This window comes from Cervus elaphus, chromosome 11 (assembly GCF_910594005.1).
Source record: "Cervus elaphus chromosome 11, mCerEla1.1, whole genome shotgun sequence".
Classification (NCBI taxonomy): Eukaryota; Metazoa; Chordata; class Mammalia; order Artiodactyla; family Cervidae; genus Cervus; species Cervus elaphus.
In genome coordinates, this window is record NC_057825.1 from 32,884,097 (window position 1) to 32,900,185 (window position 16,089).

Genomic DNA, 16,089 nt, shown 5'->3' on the forward strand with positions numbered 1-16,089 from the left:
AGAAGTCTTTAAAGTTAGTTCACTCATTTTAAACTCTTTTTTTTTTTCATTTATGGACCTAATGATTTCTTTGCTTGTTCCTTGGCTCAGAATTAGAAGAATGTCTTTGTGGTTGGGTAAAGTTCCTTGGGGAGAGCCTGGAACTCTTCAGTAATGACTTGGAGACATTCACCAAATTAGACTGTGTGAGCTGGGTCCCACTCAGTCAGGTGTCTGTGTTATCCTACAGGTTGTGACTTGGAGGGGTGGGACTGGAATTGAACCAACACTAGGCCATGGCTTCTCCAGGACTTCTGCCCTCCAACCACCTGCAGTGGGAACTGTCAGGGCTCATTAGCTCAGTTCAGCTCAGTTCAGTTACTCAGTCATGTCCAACTCTTTTCGACCCCATGGTCTGCAGCATGCCAGGCCTCCCTGTCCATCACCAACTCTCAGAGCTGAGCTCATTAGCTCAGGCCTCAGGTAATTGGGAGAAACAAATTCTTACCTAAGAGATGGCTTCCCTGGTGGCTCAGAAGGTAAAGAATCTGCCTATAATGCCAGAGACCCAGGTTTGATCCCTGGGTTAGGAAGATCCCCTGGAGAAGGGAATGGTGACCCACTCCAGTATTCTTGCCTGGAGGATCCCCTGGACAGAGAGGAGCCTGATGGGCTAAGTCCATAGGGTCACAAAGAGTTGGACATGACTGAGTGACTAACTTTACCTAAGAGACACAGGATTTGGGGAAATAGAGATTTCCTTTTATTTCTCCTCAGTAGAGACAGAAACTAACAAGTTTTGCCACACAATAACCTTTCAGAGATTTAAAACAGTTCCCACAGCTTTTCTTCTTCAAGCTAAAGAATTTTGACTTATTTAATCTCTTTTTAGAAATCCCTAAGGCTCTACACATTAAGATAAGAATAATAAATGCCAGTTATGTGAATTGGAAATGGCAGAACATTAGGATGGGTCATGCTAGGGAGCTAGCATTTACTGTGGGCCTACCGCATGCTCTCACTGAGGCACCCCTTCGTCCAGTTGTGGCCAAAGGGGCCAGATCAGTCTGAATCCCTTGGGGTCCAGCCCAGGACAGACTGCAGAGCTGGAAATCAAGAAGGGTCTTAGAGCATCGCTGATCTCAGACAGAGAGGCTGGGGGACCGGCAGCTTGTTTGTGTCTCATAAACCTTTTATGTCCAATTGTCCATGCAGAAACCTGACCCCAAGCCCTGTCCCCAGGTGGGACTCCAAGCTCAGCATCTGCCATCATCTCCCACAGCCCCCAAGATCTGGTTCCCTGGCTCCCTCTCCAAGCCTGATACACACTCAGCCTGCGGCTTCTTCCCTTGTTTGTAACCTGGCAAACTCTCTGACCCTTCAGGTCTTGGCCTGAGTTTCCCCTCTCAGTGCTGCTGCCTTGTCATCATGTTTTTTTGCTCATGTTTAACAAGTGGGAGTTGGAATTCATGCTTTCGTTAAACGAGGCTGCGAGTCCCTGGGATCTTAATGCAAACAGTACACCAAGCCCGCATCAGTGCTTATCACTCCAGACCCCTGTACACACAATTCTGCTGTCACCATGCTAACCTCAGGTCGACTGATTTTTAACTTATTTTGGACCACTGTTCTGAGTAAATCTCTTAACATCTCTGGGGCTCAGTTTCCCTATCTGGAAAACAAAGACCACGCTCATGGCTTTTTGGCTTTTGTTGGTGTGTTTGGAGAACTGAGAGTATAATCAAGGGCTCTAAACTTCCTGGGCCTACTGTGAACTCTGGGTCAGGAGTTAAATGCCCTGGCTTTTATTTAGGCTCAGCTCTGCTCCTCTTCTGGGGCTCAGATCTGTCATTTGCAAGAATGAGTGTTGGAGCAGAGGCCCCCTGCAGTGTGCTCAACCCTGACTGTCACTCCCCTTGTGAATTCCCTGTGATGCCAGAAGGTCCTTGAGGTGACACGAGCTCTGGGGGAGCCTGGGGGACCCACCTGTCACTCCCCCTCCATCAAGCCTTGAGACTTCCCAATACCTTGTGGTGGCCCCTCCCCATCTGGAGGCACCTCCTTGTTCCCCTCTGGGGAGTAGAGACAGTGAAGACCACCAGAGAGTGGTTGTTCCTCCTTCACTTTCTGGGCTTCATGTTCTAGCCTCCCCCTGCGGCCACTCAGCACCCAGACTTTGTCCTCCTTGGGCCTCCAGTGCCACATGTCCGTCTGCCTGGCCCTGCCCTGGTACTAGGAGGAGGCGGCACTTGGCTTCCTGGGCTGTCCTCACTCCCTCCCTCACAAGAGAGCCTGCCCACAGGGATGGGGGACTGGGCAGGGAAGTGGAGGAGGAATCGAGACACTGAAAGGAGGGAGGAGGGAGTGGAAACCAGAAGGCCCGCCCCCACCCTGACACCTCCGTGTTCCTCGCCCCTGTGGCCAGATGGAGGGACCTCCCTCATCCTGCCTTCGCTCGGTGCTGCCTCCACTCAGAGCTGGGCCCCCCGCCACCTGCACCCTGTGCCGGGGACCCTTCCCTCTCGCGAGCCCCACGGCTCCACCCTGGCCTGGGACACCTACTTGTGCTCACCATCTCTGCCTCCCTTGGTCTTCTCTCTGCCTTTGCTGAGTAGGAGGAAGAAATGAGGAGACAAGGGGACGTGTGTGAGAGGGTGTGAACCAGAGGCACTTGCAGACTTAGTCCCTGACCCTGCTGACCCCCATGATCCCGGGGGGCCTCCTTGTCCCAGAGACCCTGCACCCCATAGCGTCTCATGTCAGCAAGCCTGAGCCTGCTGGGCAGGGGTCCCAGGTCCCTGGGCTCTGCCTGGGGGTGGGGGGCTGTAGTCCTGATTCTGGGAGAGGAGCTCTCAGGAGTGGGCCTCCAAACCCAGGAGAACCTGGAGCCTTGGTGACAGAGGAGGCTTCAGGGTGCCCGCAATCTCCCCCTGCCCCAGGTCGGGGTCTGGTGATTTCAGGATGTGGGTCGCAGGTGCCACAGGGAACACAAGATTAGAGGAGTCAGGCCATGCCCCAGGCACGGGCCTCTGGGCTCTGTTCATCAGGCTTGATCCCCTCCAATGGAGTAAGGGGCTCCTAGGCTCTGAGGAACTCAGAGAAGAAAGGGGGGCCCAGGACATCCTGGGTCTGCAGCAATAAGCCAGCTGTGGCTCCAGGGTTCAGAGCAGGGCTCCTCCTCCTCCTTAGGGAGGCTTCCAGAAAGCCCTTCTGGAATGTTCTCTCACTGCTTCCCTGATGCTGGCACATTCCTGCCCTACCCCTCCTCATACACTCCAGGCCTCTGGGCTGGCAAAGGGGCCTGCACAGGCCCACATTCTCAGTGTAGAAATGGAGAAGGGAAAAGCCCCTCTTTCTGCGAAAAATAATACTCTTCTGATTTTACTACAACCACTTTAGTGACTACAGCTAGCATTAATATTAGTAACTGTACAGCCCTGCGTGGCCTGCCCTCAATCACGCAGCCCAGAAGGGTGGGGATGAGGGGTTTGACCTCATGGTCATCCTTGTTGCTAGGGGACCTCTTCCGGAATCCCTGGACAGGCCTGACTTTCCTCCTAGAATCCACACTGTTTTTGTAGTGTTCCAGTCTGGCCAGGTAAGTTTTGTTCCTCAGTCAACACACACACACACACACACACACACACAAGCTCTCTCTCTCTCTCTCTCTCTCTCTGTCTCAGTTTCATTCACCTCTTCCTCAGGCTCCCGCCCCCAGCGCTCTGTGTGCACGCTTAGAAGCAACCACGGGGTGGGGGTAGGGAATCAATATGGCGGCCTCTGGGGTGAACAGGACCCCCACCTCAGGTGAAGCGGCTGAGTTTCGGAGGAGTCTCCTGAGCACTGCTTCACCACAGATCTCACCTTGGCCTTGACCCTAGCTCCTCTGGGCTGCCTGGGAGCGGCTGTAGCTCTGGAGCTCAGCCTGGTGGAGGGAGGTGAGGGGAGGGACCTTGGGAACTCTGCACTCTTGGGGTGAGGCTGAGTTTGCTGACAGCCCCCCTGCCACATGTCTATGCACACCCTGGGGCACATGCCTCGTGTGCATTTCTGTCAGAGCCCCCAGCCATGCACACATGCCCGCTGCCCCCTGGCCCCAGACATAGGAGGGAGGTCTCCATGGGTCTCCACTGTCATAGAAGAATGACCCAGAAGGAGAACAAGGAAAGTGACCCCCTCTCTCCCCTCCCCTAGGATGAGACCCAGCAGAGAGGAGCCCAGGAGGAACCCCTACATCTCCGGGGACACCAGGAAGGGCGGTGGGCAGGAGGAGGGCAGTAGGGCCAGGCAGGTGGACAAAATGAGGAGGAGAGAGTCTTGGAATACGCCTCTGTGGTGCAGCTTCGAGATTAAAGCTGGGTTCCCTTCTTTGTCCTTTCTAACAGGGGATCCTTACCAGAGCCCGGTGGTGTGTGCAGCGCCTTGGTATCACCCAGAGATAGAACGTACATGCAGGTAAGCATGTGAAAACACTCAGGCACTTGAGTGAGTGTGCACATGTGTGTGTTCAGGGCTGAAGTCTCCTCTCTCCTCAGACACTGGGGCAGGTATACACTGACAGACAGGGGCCCAGAAGCCCGACTTTTTGCTTCTGAGAACAAAGTGCCCTTGGAGTTAGTAATTCATTCCATCTCTCTGCAGCACTGACGGCAAGGGAAGCGAGGGAGCCCTGCAAGTGGGTGAGACCCTGGCCCGGGGCCCAGGCGGTGGTGAAGCTAGGGCTGTGGGCAACTTTGTTGGCGGGGCCCTTGGAGTGGGATGGGGTGACAATATCTGAGAAGGATCTTGGGCCAAAAAGTCAGATGCTGCTCGGGGTAGAACAAGTTGTGGTGGGGTGACATGGAGACTGTGGGAAGGGAGGAGGAAGAAAGGGGACACTGGCTGAGCACCGGCCACAGGCCAGCACTGTCGGCCAACAGGGACTAGACAAGCAGACAGAGTGACTCAGAGGGCATGTGACTGGCCAGGGCCTGGGATTGAGGGACCATAGGAGGAGAGGGTTAATGGGAGACAAGGGGTGCGAGTGGTGGGAGGTTGGGAGCTGGGGGGCAGAGCTGCCAGCAAACCTTCCCTGAGGTCCAATGGGAGGAACTTTCAGGAAGATCCCTAAGGCCTTGGCAGTGTAGAGTAGTGTCTGCAAAGGTCCCTTCCAGGCGGGAGGGTGAGAGGAGATGGCAGGAGCCCAGCAGGGGGAGCCAGGCCCTTAGAGGAGACCCCCACATCATCGCCTCTGCCCTCCAAGGAATGGATCTCTTTCCACCAGTCCTGGGCTTGAGGCTGTTTCCTGGCACTCACTCCACAGCCCCCCACCCTGGCTTCTCCAGCCTGCACCCCACCCAGCCACAACCAACAGGGAGGAGTGGATTCCCACACCAGACCCTTGTGAGTCCAGACTACCAGGAGAGACATTGCTGCGTGCAAGCAATGAGTCGTTGGGAAAACAACAGAGGGGCACCCTGTAGTTTGGGCACTTTGACCTACAAAAGGATGGGCCTTCCCAGGAGGGGCTGGGGGCTGGAGGCTGGAGGGCAGATGCAGGCGAAGGCGGGCTTGGGGTCAGAGCTGAGACACATGCATCCTTTCCTTCTCCCGTCCCTTTGTTGGCCACATTCTCTCAGGGGGCCTCTCTGGCCCCGAAGCCAGTGGCTTCCTCCCAGACTCCACAGCTGACAGGCCTGGCTGGCTGGCACCTATGTGAGCAGGGTGAGACACATTGAGGGTTGCGAGACCAAATTCAGGTTCTGCTCAGAACCCCACACTTCTTGACCAAGACCCCAGTGGCCCCTGTAGGCAGCTACAGGAAACTACAGCAAAGGCCAGGTTCCCTATACCAGCGCTACCTTCTCCTCACCCCTCTGCCCCGCCTCGATCTGCCGGCTGCATAGCCAGCGTGGCAGTGACACCACCCCTGAGCATTCTCAGGGTCTGTGCTGGCAGCCCCCACGCGGCTGGAAATCCACGCTCACACTCACCCAGCGCCTCCAGTGCAGGCCGGTGGCCTCGGGAAGACCAGGAGCTCTGTCTGCAGTTGTCATCCCCTTCCCATTCCCAGTCCCCGGGGTAAACGCCTCCTCCCACTCCTGCTTCCTGCCGCTACCCTGGGAGAGGCTGCGTGAGGGTCAGAAGAGGTGGGAAAGCCAGGCCAAGGCATGAGGAAAGATGGGACACTCTCTCTGTCTCCGAATTCCTGGGGCCCAGGACCATCTGCAGGTCTAGGACCAAAGCCCCTCAGGCTTGCCTGCATCATCTCACTGCTCCTTCCAGCAGCACCCTGGCCTACTCGTGGGCCATTCAACATTGCCTCAGCTGCAGCAACCCTGCTGCGCTCTTGGTTGCCCAGAACTCTGGAGGATGGCTCCCCATGTGTGCGCCCCACAGGACCCAGAGAACCTCTGCCTCCCTCTGGATGTCGGAGCTGGGGGCAGGGAGCCAGGATGCTCAACCCACTGTTGTTATTGACCCAGAAGGCTAGTGATTTTCCCAAAGTCACTCAGTCAGTTAGTGGCAGCAGGACGCGACTCACTGGGGCTCATCTCCCCTGATTCAGAGCCAGCGTTCCTTTCCCTGAAGTTGATGGCCCTTGAGAGGCTTCCAGTCTGTCCCCAGATAGCCCTTTCTTAAAGTTTTCTTAAAGCCCACCGGTAGTCTCAGACAAGCTCTTTTCTCTAAGAGGACAGAAGATGGGGACCTGATGGCACCCTAGTGTCCTTGTCCCCATGCTCGCTCCCCACTGGGTCCCTTCTCCTCTTTTCACCATTTCCAGCCCAATTCCTAACCCTCTCCACTGTCCAGCCAACAACCTGTTTGTCACCAGCCCTCATGAGGGGTAGCACTTGGCACCCTGGTTAAAGCCTGAGTCCCCATCAATCCCTCGACTCTCCCAGCAATAGTGTGGGGGTTCCTACTGGCCTGGGCCCCCTTGTAGAGGTAGCAGTGATGAGCCCAGTGATGGGTAGAAGGCTGGTAAATGGCAGAGCTGGGACTCAGGCCTGTGTCTCCTGAGGCCAGATTGTATGTCCTCTCCATGCCACCCAGCCTGGAGTCTAAGGAGGACCGGCTGCAAACTGGCCTGGGTGATACCGCCCACCCCATGCGAAGGTCCAGTGACATTTGCCGCAGGCATGGTTCCTTTGATCTTATTGCTGTTACTCCTCACTTGGCTCCCAGGGTCTTAAGCTTATATGTGTGTGTGTCTGTCTGTCTGTGTGTGTGCAGGTGGGGGTGTGTGGTCCAAGGGCAAAAAAGGAAAATGTAATCATACAACTAAAATATAAAATTCAATTACCCTAATTTAGAATCTGTGTCTTTTTCAGGACAAGCACTGACTAAATTTCACTTGGAAAGGACAGGGTGGAAGGAAATGGGAGGGAGATGTTTCCAGTGGGAGAGGAACAACCCCTCTCTCCAAACCCATCCCCATCCTTCTGAGGCACCACTGACTTACCTGTGTTTCACACACTATTTCCAGTGACCTGCGGAGAGTGTTTTACCAGCCTAGAGTCTGCCTCTCTGGGCCCTAAGAGTAGTACAATTGCATTTCCCTTTTTGGAAACATAGTGCATTTGGACCCAGCATCCTGTCCTCTGTGTGTGGCTGGACTTTGCAGATGTGACTCCTGGACACCAAGGGTGCCGGATGCCATCCTCTCAATGGAAGAGAGGCCAGGTCCCGACCAGGACTGCTGGCTTCACCCCGGCAGGGAGGGACACCCGCCCTTCCCTTGTATCTTCACTGAGCCAGGCTGCCTGGGGCTAGTCTGGCGCTGCTGGGTCTTGGGCCAGAGAGATCAGGGCCTCCTCCTGTCCACTTTTCCCTTTCTTTGAGGAGGCCAGAGGTCTAGCCTCTTCTACTCATGTTAGACCCGCCCTCCCGGAACGTCGCCTCCCTCAGCGTAGGGGGAGGCCTGGCCCCGGGCCTGAGTCCAGACACTCTGCTGCCTCCCTGGTGACTTCTGGAGTCGGGGGTGTGGGGAGGCTGCAGAAACCCCTTCTCTCCTCTTGTACTGACTCTCCAGCAGCTCAGCTCTGTGCTCCGAGCCCAGCCAGGCCCCAGGCATACTCCCTGTTTCTTTGGGGAGAGAGGGCCCAGCCTGTTACCTCCGGAAGCTCTTCTCGCCTGGTGGCCGGGAGCTGGGGCGGGAGCCAGGTAGCAGCCCATCTGTCTCCTGGCTGTCCTTCTCTTCCTCATGAAGGGACTCCTCCCCCAGGAAGTCCCCATCATCCCAGGAGCCCACAGTGCCGTCCGTGGCCTGATACCGGACCTCCACGCACAGGCTGGTCTGGAAGAGAGAGGGGTGCTGAGCAGCTGGGATGGCAGGAACAATTGTAATCCCGTGTCCTCTGCTGCTCCATGATTTTACAAGGTCTTTCCACACCCTTAACTCACTGAAGGAGGGCGAGCTGGGGACGGTTCTCCCACTACATTCCCATTTTGCAGATGAGCAAACAGAGGCTCAGAAAGACTGACATGTGCAGACTCAGTCAACAGAATGGGCTCTGGCTCCAGATCCTGTTGCACGTGGCTCTCTTAACCCCCTGGCGCCCAAGATGGGGTTGGGGGACCCACCTGGACAGCTGGGCCTGGGCTGGGGGTGGGCTCTCTGAGCCCACTGTGCACAGAATCAAGGGCATCCTCCAGTGTCCCCAGGGCACAGGTCAACCCCTCGTCCTCAGAATGACAAGGGGTGGTCTGCCTGAAGTCAGCTGATGTCCCCTCATTCCTGATGTTCGTTGGGATCTCATGACATGAATCCTCCAGCAGAGCAGCCCAGACCCTGGGCACCCTCCAAAGGCGGGGTCTCAGCAGTTCCTCCTGCCCGTCTGACACCTACCCTCCTATTCTGGAGAGGAGGTGCCATCAGGTCACCCTGGACTTTTCTCTAGGGGAGTGTGGAGCCCCAAACCTGGACACATGCGGTGCACTTGAGAATCCTGATTAGGCTTCTTGCTCTGTATCCTTGGGCCACTGCCCTCCTCTCAGCTCTGGTTTTTCCCCAATGCACAGGGAGGACTCATTCTAATCCCTTCCTCAACCCACGCGGGTGCTAGGACATCTTCTAGACATGCTTGCCCTCTCTCCAAGTCAGGGTTGGCTTGCTCCGGGGACCCCCACAGGCAGCCTTCACTCTGTGAGTGGGCCTCTGGATGCCAGCCTTCCATTTCCCCTGGGAAGGGAAAGGTACACACACTTTATGAATCCTCACTGCGCTAATCATCATGGTAAGATGCTTGATGTAAACTCATTTGATCTTCCCAACACTTCAACCTACCCTACCTAACACATCAGAGAGGTTAAGTTACTTGCTCAAGTCACACAGCTAGCAAGAGCTGGAGCTGGGATGTGAGCCCAACCTGGCTGACTTCAAGCCCCACATCTTTTCCACTGAACAAATGTGGTCCATTTGCTGAGACCAAACCTGTTATGGTGGGAAAACTGGTGGCCTTGAAATCAGAGGTCCAGGGTCCTAGAGTTGATTTTGCTGTTGACCAGCTGTTTGACCTTGGCTAAATCAATTCTTCATCTGGGACTTCAGAGTTCCCATCCATAGAATGGGTGGCAGAGGTAGGTGGTGGGTGAGTTAGATAATTTGTTAGTCCTTTCCTCAGCTGAATTCCCACATCTGATTCTAGAAATACAAGGCTCAGGCTGTGCTGTCTGTCTGTTCCTGCCCATTTCCCTAGTTTTCCCTCATGTTTTACTTCTCACATTCTATTCTCTTCCTCGGGACATCCATGTTCCTCTCCAAGTCCTCCACACCACCAGTGTCTGGAGCTTGTTTTTCACCCTCTCTCCCTTTGCTGTGGTTGCTGAGACCCCAACCCACCTGATTTCAAGAGGTCCCCCCACCCCTGCCTGTGCCTACATGTGGAGAGAACGACCTCTTTGGGGCCAAGCTGAGAAGCCCCTTGTTCTCAGCAGGGAAGTGTCTCGAGCCACCAAAGCACTGTGGGAATTTCTGCCCCACCCTTGGGGTTCAAGAGGGTTCCTTCCATTCTGGCTCCCTGTGGCTGCAGTCCTGCTTCTGAGGTTACTCTGCTGACCACTACGTAGGGTCATACGTGGGACCAGGGTTGGTGCAGCCCCATTTTACATCTGGATAAACTGAGGTCAGGAAATAATAGCTACTGATCTTATTTTATATACTGGGTTTGCCAAAAAGTTTGTCAAAAATGTTATGGAAAAATCTGAACAAACTTTTTGACCAATCCAATATTTATTGAGCACTTAACTGTACCAAGCCCCTTCTGTGCATTTCCATTTAATCCTCAGAAAAGTCCTGTGAAGTCGATACTATCATTTTGCTCACTTTGCAGATGATATGTAACCGGCCCAAGTCACACAGTTCCTGAGTGGCCTAGCAAAGGTCTATATCCAGGAGCTGTGTTCCTCACCTCAACTGCCTAGGGGTGGGCATGAATGAGCTCAAGGGGACAGATGCATCAGAGCAGAGCCTGGGGACTGGGCATCTCGAATGGTTTATTTCCTTCCTTTGTTTGGATGTGTATTAAGTCCCTACAGGCCATGCATCATTGGTGCATGCGTGTTTGTTGGAAGTCCAGGGATGGGTTGTGACAGATAGAGTAGAAAGAGGTCCCTGCCCTCATAGAATGGCTAGTCTTAGATGCCGCAGGCATGAAGGTCATGCCCTGTAGAGGCCAGCAGGGCTCAGGCTGGCTTTCAGCTGACGAGGACACCTCTTTAGTGATCCCTGACTTGGGTCCAGATGGAAGGACCCTGATGGAGAAGGGAGGGAGTCCCCTAGTCGCCATCTCTTATACTCTCACTGCAGAAAGGGCTTCAGCGTCTGCCACCCTCAAGGGCTCCCCCACGGCCCTCCAAACAACAGTCTGACCTGTCTCCTCCCACCGCACCTTTCTACCCACGAGGAGACCCAGCCTAGAACATGCTATGTGCAGGCGGGGGCAGGAGTGAACAGGCCCCCAGGTGACCCAATAATGGGCATCTCCAGGGACTCTCTGGGCACCCCCACCTTGATGATCGCATTGTTGTCGTCCATCAGCGTGTCGGTCACCTCCACGTGGTTCTCCTCCACCACCTTCTGCAGCACCATGCGGAAGGTCCCGATCAGCCTGTGAACAGCAGAGGGGCATGGTCTTCATGGTTTCACATGGAGAGGTCAGAGAGCAAGGCTGACATTCCAAGAGGCTGTGACTGGCTGTGAAAGAGACCAGTGAGCTGGAGAAGAAGAAGGCTGGCTTGGGCTCCAAGCTGGGTTTGGAGAAGGTGGCCCAGGAGCTGGGGCTGGCCAGAACGGCATGTCCAGGAGGTCTGTGACCCACAACAACTCTGTCTATTTGTATGTATGAGAGCCATTTCCCTGGGAGAGCTTGAGGGCAGTGAGCACCCGGGGGGATGGTCACAGACTGGGATCACGGTACCCTGGTGGGGCTTGTGTTCCTCAGGTTTGTGCTGTCTTGGGGTTCAGCTCAGCCCCCGCAGAGTGGCTTCCAGATGCCCAGCATGGAGGCTGTGGGGAAGGACTGGAGGCTCCACCCCCTTCCATCTCCCTAATCACGACCAAGATCTCTGCTCCTCACCGGCACCCCTGGCTCATTCGTCCTCTGTTGAATCAGTAGTGATGCCCACACACACCTGCATTCTGCAAGCTCCTTGGGGCAAGGACCCATCTGACTGTGGGCTCCCCATCCCCCTAGGTATCTAGAGGGATGATGCAGGGCAGTGATGTAAAGGGCACAGTTCTGGAGTCAGCGAGAGAGGATCGGAAGCCCAGCTTGGACAATTACTAGAGAGTTACCTGCTACCTTGGGCTTGCTCAGTCTCAGATTTCTCCTAAGATGAGCTAAAACCTCTACTTTACTGCTTAGAGGACCAACAGAAATGCTCTGTACCAAGTTCTTATCAGCACACCTAGAACAGAGTCAGCAGTCCAGGAAGCTGTCTGGTCATTGTCCAGGGGCTGACATTAGTCTGTGAGCCTTTCCAAGGAAGTGGCTGTTTCCTATTTCAGCCTCTAGCTGATATTTCTGGCTCACAGGAAATCTCAAAATCTACTGGCTAGAATTAATGAACAACAGTGAGGGCCCCATAAATGCTGAATGAGTTGAGTTGTCCCACACTTTGCCCCACAATTTGAAGGTTATTGCTCTGGGAGAAGAGGGTACTCAGAGAGATGTTCTCACATGGTGATTCCATGTGGGGTAGATGAAAACATACACACCACTTCTGACTGAAGGGATAAAAGCTCGGGGTGGGGGGTGGGCATCCACAGGGTGTGAGACAGGACAGGCTCTTGGGGTCCTGCAGTGCTGCCCTCAGCTTATAGGGGAGGAAAGTGAGGCTGAGAAAGCAGGAAGGGATGCAGTTAATTCAATGGCCACTCGGGGTGAGATGAAGTATCAGGTGGATTCTGACTTTAATGTGTTTGATGTTTGTATCCTCCTGATGGGCTCTGGAGGGCAGACACTATTTAAAAAAGCCTCCTGTCTGTGTGAGGGGAGGAAGTGGCAGGGTCAGTCAGAATGCATGCTTTCCTCTGAAGTTCAGAGCTCCATCTGCCAGCTCGCCCCACCCTCCCTCAGGGTGAAACTGTTCACACTATTCCTCCACTCTAGAGCTCACCGAGGCTTCTAGGCTCTTCTCAGACCAGCCCCTTGGCAGCTACCTCCCCCACGGCATCCTGGCCTCTCCCCAGCTTGGGCAGTGCAGACCGAAGTGCCAGGCTGGGTTCAGGAGACAAGGCGTCGCTGCCCCTGAGTCTCAACTTTAGGTGGGCTTAGCTTCTGTTCTGTGTAGCCCTTCTAAGAGTAGACTCTAGGCATGAACATGTATACTGGGCTTTTGTAGCCTCATCTCTTCAGGGTCTAAAACAGTGGGGTTGCAAAGAATCGGACATGACTGAGTGACCGAACTGACTGAAACTTTAGCATGAACAGAATCATCAGGAGGGCTTGTTAAAATTCAGACAACTGGGACCCACCCGCCCGTGGTTTTGCTGGCCACTGTTTAACAACTGGCTGGGGGAGGGGAAACGCAGTCCTGACTTGCAGCTTTTGCCCATTTCCTTGGTGTAAATACCCCTACCAAGGTCAATTTCAATCTTCCCATGTGAAGTTCACTGAACACAGAGTCAGGAGAGACATGTACCATCAGCTCTTGGGAGGTCTCACCCCAGGGGCTCTGACTTAGCAGAATGGCTATTTCTGACCCGTGTCCAGGTGATGCTGATGATGGAGTTTGGGGAGTTCACTTTGAGAATCCCTGTTCTACCGCTGCCGACTGGAACTTCAGGCCCTTTTGGCCCTACTAGGGCCAGTTGAGCACCTGCTGAATGCTGGGTGTGCAGGTACAACTTTTCCCTAGAAGAAGCCCAGAGAACCGTAGAGCTGCTGCAGTGTGACAAGACACCCCCAGGGGGCAGGATGGGGCTACTACCCCACCAGTGCTCAGAAAAGGCTCTGGCCTTCCAGCTTAACCAAGGTTTCGGAGTTTAGTCTTGCAAGGGACATAAGAGGAGAGTTTATCCTGCAATAGCATTCTTTGAAATGGACAGTTGATGTGATCTTAGTTTTATGTAAAGAATAAAGAAAAACATTTTTATAAAACTTTCCTCCTTTCACACGTCTGGAACATACAGTTTAAGCAAAACCAGGGTGCTTGCTATGAAAACACAGTTTCAATACACATGCCCTCCATGCTGCTTCTAGCAGAACACTGCCCTCAACCCCTTCCATAGACGTTCTCTGGGGAAGGAGCTGGTGTAGGAAAGAAGCCTTGGGTCTGGTCTGTCTGGTGACTCCAGAGACCACATCCAACCCTGACCCCTGCTGCCCTCTGTCTGGACTGGCTGGAAGCTCAGCAGAGTCTGCCTATTGCTTCTCCTCCTCTGGGTAGGTCCGCATGGAGGAGTTGCCTAGGAGGAGGCCCAGGTGGGCTCCCATGTCCCTGGACAGCTGGGACCTTTCCCTGGAAGGTCCAGGCATGAGGCCATTCATTCTTCGGGAAGGAGTGCCAACCCTGGGTCAGGAGGTCTGGGTTGAAGACTAGGTTCTGCCTTGACTCTGCTGTGTAACCCTGGGCAAGGACAGTCTCTGGGCCTCAATTATCCCTGAGCTGTTGGTGAAGGAGCTGGAATCATCCATCTTTTGACAGCCTCCCTTATGCAACTCATCTGGGTTATCCATTACAAAGAGAGTACCCCTCCCACCCACCCTATCAACAGGGCCCGCAGTTGGGCAGGCTGAGTGGAGGCAGGATCCCCGGGTACTTAGCCAGCAGGGAGGGGGCCTTTACACAGTCGGGCCCGCAGACTGACCACAATAGAGCTGCAACCAGGCTCCAGGACCTGTCAATAATTCATTGCTTTCCCCTGGGAGCTGGTGTCAAGTGTCCGAGGCCTGGCCGGGCCGCCACTGCTCTCCTGGCTCCTGAATTATTCAGGAGTCCCAGAAGACTGGTGCCTGGGTCAGGCCACCCCCCTCTCACAGGGCCCTGGACAGGCAGAGGGGGTCATACAAGATCTCCCGGATCCAACACTCACTGAGTCCTCATAGGGAAGCCCAAGGCTCTCAAAACAGGACCTCATTCAAGGTGGACGGAGCAGACCCGGGATCTCCTGGCCCCTGACAAGGACACTTTCTTTCTTCAATCCATGTCTCCTCTTCTCCACAGCCTTTACAACCGCTAGGTGAGGGGCCAGCTCCTAAACTGCCCTCTGCTTCTAGACCAAGTCCCCTTCTTTGTGATGAGTGGTGGGATCAGACCCCCAGGTTCTAAATCTCACACCAGCCTCCTTTACCTCAGTTTCCCCAAATGCACCAGTCAGGTGACTGGGTTCCTGGAGCACCCTGAGTTCTTCAGAGAAGAAAGACCGCTTGGGTTTGGGCTCCTAGATGCTCCCACTCTATATGCTATCTCCTTCTGACCAAAGGGGACATTCATTCATTCATTCATTCAATCATTCCACAGAGTAATGAGGGTCTGCTGGGTGTGGGCCACTGTCCCAAGCTATGGGTGTGGCTTTGCTGGTTGCTGTGCCCAGAGGCTCCCCAGAGGCTTGGCTCCCTCATCAGAGGGAGCCTGGTGACAGAGCTGGACCACAGTGGGGACAGAGGGCACACACCAGAGGGGCCTTTTCTTTGGCTCAGGAAATAGAGCCCAGACTCCAGGGTGGGAGACTGAGTCCCACTTGACTCCAAGTACCCGCCCTTCCTCTCTGACTCCCAGAGCTGGCCTGTCTCAGGGTGGGTTCTATGTTGTCCACAAGACCACCATTCCTCCCCACGCCAGCTCTGCTGCCAGCAGCTCCCTGGACCTTCTCCAGGCTTTCAAAGGAATGGCAAGACTTCTACCAGGCCTCCCCTTGTCCTGCCTTTTCTTAGGTGGGGGCAAGGAAGACAGGGAGAGAGAAAGGAGAATCAGAGTAGGCACTCCCCCTGCTGTCTCCCCTCTTGCTGGCTTTTTAGAACAACTCATCGAAGCCTTGCATTCTAGCATATTCTTTATTAGGGTAGTCAATTTTCTAAACAACCTACCAAAAACTTCTGATTTGTTTATAGCAGGAGTTTTCATGTTTTCAAGGGCTTCCAGCATTCCAGGGATTGATCTAGAAGCTTTTGTTTAGATGATTTAGCAGTCTCTTCCGCGTCCTTGGCTTCCACCATCACTGCTCACATAGCCCGGTTTCTGGGAGTCTGAGGATCAGGAGAGGAGGAGGAAGACCTGCATCCTAGCCCCTCCTCCACTGCTGTCTATCCCTGTGGCCTTGGTCTCCTCTCCAAGGCTCAGTTTCCCCATCTGCACAGTGAGGGTTGCTCTGACTGAGCTCTAAAGCTCCCCAGTGCTCTGCCATCTACTGTGGGTCTGCTGGGGGGCCCAGAGCCCCTACCGGTCCTAGACTTCTGCTTCCTCCCCCATATCCACCTTATTGTGTATGTTCCTGTTTCTCCTGTCCTCACAGGTCACCCAGTCTCTCATTCCAGGAAGAATATCCTGCTTTACTTTAGGGGCCCTGGTAGGGTGTCTCATGAACTTTCTTGTGGGTATCAGAGGCAGCTGCCTGAATGACGGGATGCCCTGAGCCAGCCATCGTGGAATGCCCACTTCAGGTACTCAGCTGAGATCTCTCGGGCT

At 54.5% G+C, this 16,089-nt stretch overlaps 1 protein-coding gene across 1 annotated transcript in view; it reads right to left on the reverse strand.

The window, feature by feature from the left end:
• The window catches only part of OTOF (otoferlin), a 91,375-nt gene that overhangs the window by 45,487 nt on the left and 29,799 nt on the right, over window positions 1–16,089 (reverse strand). The window contains exons 4-5 of the mRNA XM_043917743.1: window positions 10,970–11,069; window positions 8,076–8,257 (exon numbers count right to left, since the gene is read on the reverse strand). Of these exons, the coding sequence (XP_043773678.1) occupies window positions 8,076–8,257; window positions 10,970–11,069 (282 nt within the window). The remainder of the gene's footprint in view (window positions 1–8,075; window positions 8,258–10,969; window positions 11,070–16,089) is intronic.